The sequence below is a fragment of the Pollicipes pollicipes genome, unplaced genomic scaffold, assembly GCF_011947565.3.
Source record: "Pollicipes pollicipes isolate AB1234 unplaced genomic scaffold, Ppol_2.1 Scaffold_3216;HRSCAF=3773_pilon_pilon_pilon, whole genome shotgun sequence".
In the NCBI taxonomy this organism is placed as follows: domain Eukaryota; kingdom Metazoa; phylum Arthropoda; class Thecostraca; order Pollicipedomorpha; family Pollicipedidae; genus Pollicipes; species Pollicipes pollicipes.
Window position 1 is genome coordinate 5,511,664 of NW_023596251.1, and position 6,000 is coordinate 5,517,663.

At 49.7% G+C, this 6,000-nt stretch overlaps 1 protein-coding gene across 1 annotated transcript in view; it reads right to left on the reverse strand.

Annotated features, from left to right (window-relative positions):
• The window catches only part of Ca-alpha1T (Ca[2+]-channel protein alpha[[1]] subunit T), a 170,371-nt gene extending 165,922 nt beyond the window's left edge, over positions 1–4,449 (reverse strand). Inside the window, 1 exon segment of the mRNA XM_037213767.1 lies at positions 4,276–4,449. Coding sequence (XP_037069662.1) covers positions 4,276–4,448 — 173 coding nt within the window. The 5' untranslated portion in view covers position 4,449.
• Positions 4,450–6,000: the final 1,551 nt, after the last annotated feature.

The following is a 6,000-nucleotide window of genomic DNA, read 5'->3' on the forward strand; positions in this document are numbered from 1 at the left end:
GTCAAGTCTAAGCCAATCAGCAGCAGGCCGAGTTCGGAAGCTTCGTGATATTTTTTTGCTACGACGCAAACCTTCCCACTATTGGATAACATGGCGAACACTGTTCGCCGACTATCAGACCACATGTCGAACACTGCTTTGAATTCGCTACGGACACATATAAAACGCGAGGCATGCACGTTTTTACAAGTTTACGGCATACACACACACGCACACACACACACACACACACACACACCACACACACACACACACACACACACACACACACACACACACATACACACACACACACACACACACCGCGAGCAGTAGCACGGCACACAATTTTTGCGCAACTCAGCAGGGAACTTCGCAGCTTTCACATCTTTCAAGGTCACAGTTAATAATGCAGACCTTGTTTCCGCTAAGCACTTAGTACAACAGGCTCCAGGCCACAGGCCAAGTCACATCAACAAGCCAATTTGCAATGCAAGCTATAGACATTGTGCAGAATCTAGCTCAAAGCATCAATGCCTGAGAAAGCTACTATCAAACAAAACATTGACGTTCCGCATCAGCCCCAAGTCACAGACTGATAAACCGTGCGATGTAAGGCAGGGGGTTACTAAACACACTCAACGCCAGGCAGGAAATTATATACTCATGATGCGACAGCTGTCAACAGAGATAAGGATAAAAGTGGACAGTTATTCAGAGGATAAATACGCAAAATTTGGATATTAGTATAAAATCACAAAGCACATGTGAAGGAACGGGTCCTTGAATACCATAGCATCTTCACTCTACAACAATGCTAAGCATTAATCCAATGGCAAAGCATAGAACGAATCGCCTTGAAAATTTGCTTCGGCATTCACTTTTACACAGATTCCCCACCAACCATAAAATAAATGTATCTTAATTGTTATAAGAGGAAATGATCACCATAACAACACGCCGTGGATTTTTTATTATTTTTCCCTGCGGCGAGCAAGAACAAACGGTTCTTCAAAACACTTCAAGAAGTGTTTGATGAAAAGGCACATGATCGGCTGCTCTCATTCACAGCCCTTCTACCAAAGTGATTTTTGCCGATTTGCTCCCGACGAGCGGTGTGGATCTTGTGTGACTAAACTACCAGGTTCCCGAAATCAAGAATGTTGTGTTTCTTAACTGCTTTGCGTTGAAGAACGACTCTTCAGATGTTTTCTTGCGGGTCGTAAATGTTGTGTCTCCCACGCTGTCGTGAAGTGGGCCGATACGTCTTCCTCGCGTTCACAGGTTGCGAAGAATAACGTCCGGCCAAACATCTCGGTTGCAAGGACCCACAAGATCATGGCTGCAAGCGCCTTCAAGCCTTTGGTTGCAAGCACCCTCAAGCTCTGGTTGCAAGCACCTACAAGCATTTGGTTGCAGCCACCTTCAATCTTACGCAGAACATCACCCAGGGAGCAGATTAACGCTTAACTACTTTTGAAAAAGCAGATTCACGCTGAAATTCCCGCTCGCGAACGTATAAGCTCCTAAAAACGTGACGACCTGGCCGGGCCGGGCCATACCGGACAGCGGGGCCATACCAGACAGCGGGGCCATACCGGACAGCGGCGCCAGACCAGACAGCGGGGCCATACCGGACAGCGGCGCCAGACCAGACAGCGGGCCATACCGGACAGCGGCGCCAGACCAGACAGCGGGAGCCATACCGGACAGCGGAGCCATACCAGACAGCGGGGCCATACCGGACAGCGGACGCCAGACCAGACAGCGGGCCATACCGGACAGCGGCAGCCAGACCAGACAGCGGGGCCAGACCAGATAGTTTACGTTGCGATTGTGTTATCAGTCATTAGATAGGGCTTATTCGGTCGCTCCAAATGAGGGGGAGCTCGCATAGCGCAAGGCAAAAAAACAGCAAACGTATCAGTTTATAGAGATGAGGGCAGCAAAATTGTGTGCAGTATATTCCTCAACTTGTAATGATACGATAACTGATTTCCAGGATGGGCCTATCATTTGGATGTATCTCTCTGTTTGACAAAAGTGTATTTGCAAATTCAAATCACACAATGCGGCAAGAAGCAGAAAAAACATCAGGACAGAACGCTACAAGTTGTGACCACTGACGACATGCTTTGAAAAGGTTCTACCGCACCTCAGCACAATGAGAACTTTTTGAAAGTATTAGGCTCTACGGCTTGCGGCGGCCAACTGTTTTCAATGATCATTGCGTACGCGCTGGCATTCGAAATAATGAATCCCCGCATTTTGACCCATTGACATAGAAGTAGTCAGTTCAACCAGTTAGCGTTGATATTGGGTGCATTTATTTTTTGCACGTTAAAATACCATGCCGCCTTATTTGCATCGGCTTACATACCAGTTTGCCGGTACGTGTCACAGAAGCGTCAAATGGCAGCATGCAATCCGAAGCCTGAATAGGGGCACGGTATTCGAAAAGCACCTCCGTCAAGTAGGTCAATACCAAATTAATACGAAACCAAATCGGAAAATATCGATACTTCCAATAGGTAAGTGCATAACTTGTCTAGGCAACAGCATGCCCAAGCTACAAAAGTTTGCAGCTCTTTGATTTTGTTTCAAACCAGTTAGACTCAATAATATCCGTCCACAGGTTTCAAAATGTTATTGTTTTTTTACAAAATGTTATGTTATTTAATCTTGAACGCATAAACTCTAGAGTCAAAACAGGATAGATATATAGAGCTGACCATTATATTTACGGAATGGTTTTGCCCATTTTCTTTACTAAAATGCAAACCAGTTCTTTTTCTTGACCTCTGCTTATGCGAATCATTGTGTTGTGTGCGAAGCATAAGTCCGGTACGATGTTGATGCCCCTCCCCCCCAAGGGGTTTTAAGATCCCATGTTTTGGTGGGTTGAAGCATTCCAGGTTCTTTAGATCACCGGTCTGAACCGATGTCAATACACTGAGCTGCTAATTCCGGAATGACGTCCCTTCGTCAGAACTCGTCTTAACTAGAGCGATTACAAAGTGAAACATGAACTGAAACGATAGCACGAAATGACACTCAGTGCGTCCAAACGGTCGCGTAGAAGTTAAGGGACTAATCACTTTCCAGATACGTGACGCATTACGGTGCTCATGAGTCTCGTTACCGGAGCCAAAATAGGCGAAAGTCTGGGAACGAACGGAGCCTCATCCACTCCCAATCCCCTGCGCCTCAGGCCACAGACCCACCGAGGCAGGCCGCTGACGTCATAACCATTCACAAGAGCGGCATATCCGCGGCTAGGCGACTGGCAGCAGAGCGTCTTATCTGGGGAGGCACCGGGATAACATGGTCTGACTCTTACCAGACAAGGCCCTCAGACCGTGGTGGTCGCTTCGCGTGGTCCGCTCTCCGGCCCGCGAGCACCACGGCGAGGGGAAGCTAATCACAGCTCTCAACCGAAATCCGATACAGCATGGCCGGTGAATCTCGACGCATTACGGCTAATTGACATGCGTCCAATCAGAGGATCGCGGGCGAGCACCGCCCGGGAGTCTCGCTGGTCCCGTAATCAAGTCCGCCGCGGCCTGGCGCGACACGCGCATCGGCATCCCACCGGAAGTGGTCTAAGCATCCCATCGGAAGTTGTCTGAGCATCCCACTCGCAATGGTTTGGAAATGGCGGACTGGACTGTTACATGGATCTTCGAGATACATCACGCAGTTCAGTTCGGTTCAGTTCGTAAAATAAACAGCTTTGTCGCCGTGGGAATGCCACGTTTTGCATTCGTCCCGAGCAGAGCATGGATTCATTCTACAGAGCGTTAATGAAAGGAGTAAACGTCGCATACCAGCGACTCGAATCAGCCGTTTGCCTTCATTGAAGAGTCGATTTTGTGTTATAAGTTACAGGCTACGAGCAAATGTACCTAATTGCATCCTTGGAGTGTCTAGTGTGATAATTATGCATAACCATTTGCCTGATGAGCAGTGGAAATTAAAGCAAGCCAGAATCCAAATCACAGAACCGCTTCCAAAGCCAGCGATACTTCTTGGCACCATGGCTGGTCATCGTGAGAAAACACTCACTGCCTGCAGTCGTGATGAGTTCCGCATCAATGAGCTCCCATGTTATGACTGTCATCAAGAAAATAGGGGATTTAGACTCACAGACTAACGTGCAAAGCGTCGGCTTACTTGATTTTTAGACTGCGTTCGGGCGGCGTGCAACGCTGCTGCAGTTTCAGGCTCCAATAGTTGACACACAAAATCAACGCACCAAACGCAAACACGACATATCCCGCCGTTTGAAAAGGATATGGATTGGTGATCATCCGCAGACAGATGTGGCGCAGCGGGTGCGTCTGCTCCAGACGGCGGAAGGTGACGGGTGCGAACCCCGGGAACGGCAGGTCGTCCTCCTCCGAGCCCGTCAGCGTCTCCTCGGAAGAGCAGGAGGAGCTGTACGAAGGTGTGCAGCTACCGCGCTCCATGTAGGCCGCCTCCTCCATCGCCGTCGCTCGCCTCGGCACGTCCCAGTTCTCCCCAGCTCGTCCCGCTTTTCCCGTCGTCCCGAGGCACCGCACAGCCCCAACGCGCCGCGGCGTAGCACCACTGGCGGACCGCGCGCCGAGCTACTGATTCTCCCGAGGCGGAGGTGCCCGACACCTGGTCGGCGCGTGCGCCGGCACGCGCCGCGACCAGCCGGGCGCCTCCAGTCCCGGAGAGCGCCGCCAGAAGAAACCCGTCCGCGGCGCCCTTGCCTATTGATTGTCCACGGGGCACCATGGCCGGGCCGAGAGGAACGAAGATGGACGGACGGGGAGCACGAACGACTAATCCAGATGGATCGGGCGGAGCAGTCTGATTTAGTTGGGACCGTCTTGTTGCATCGGCCACACCGGGCCGACAGCAGGCGCTATCGATTCAACAGGCTGTGCTTGGCCCACATTGCCCGTAAACATTACCGGCCGCAGCGTTGCCCCGGTGGTGGCGAATCGCGCCCCGTGGCGTTCAAACGCCCACCTGTGTGTCGACAGCGATGGGCAGTGTATTCATCGCGGTCATTCGGGTTAGGTGGAAGCCGAAAAACTGTGCTTGGGCTTAACGCGTAAGAGGGCCTAGCTGTTTTTTTTTAAATTTGGTGTTATGTTTTGCTTTTTCCACGCGTGCTCTCGTAAGCATGCAACAATTCTACAAAATCTCGGCCGTAACATTGACTCACTGACAGGTACGAGCCACATAGGGGCACTTCCAGTACGATCCTTTCTCACTTCGTGTGGTTATGGCGACGGTAAAGCGCGCGCAAGGAAAAATATGCTCTTTGGACTTCTGGGCGTTGAAAATTTGCTGTTTGCAACTGGGATTCTCTGCTTGACCTGAAAAAGTTGAATTCAAAACTGCATTTAGTAGGACCAAGCCGTAAAAATAAAGTAAAAGCTGCTATCTGCGATGGAATAGGCGGTACTGTCTTCTATATCTTGTAGTGGATATAAGAGCAATTGTGAAACACTACCAAGTAAATGCAGTTTGCGGAAGAGCGCAAACGACAGGGTGATACGCTCTTTCATTACATATGTTGAGTACTGGTCTCTTTATGAGAGTGGCCTCCGTCTGTGAAAAAATATTTCACTCAGATTTTACTATTAAGGTGACATCGCAGATAGTGGGTATCGGTGGTATCCACTGGCAATGGTGGATGCAAATAGTCGCGGCCGAGGGCAGCGCTTTATGAAAGGCAATGGTGAACGGAGTATCTGTTTTCTTCTTCAGTAAATGGAACATAATTTTGCTGCTGCTGGTACCTTTCAGCGACTCTTCGATAAATGACATTAAAAGAGACATAGGGCTCCACTTACGGCTTTTGTCAAAACTGTGAAGCCGATAACCTGGCTGATAACCTTACTGATAACCAATACCCATTGATAGCCAAGGTCACGTCAAAGGTCAAAGGTCACGAGGGAAAAAGTAAAATGTCGGTTGCGGGCACGTTTTTGGCCTTAAAAAGCTGCCGCCATTAAGTGCCCAAGTCATGCCGTTGGCGTC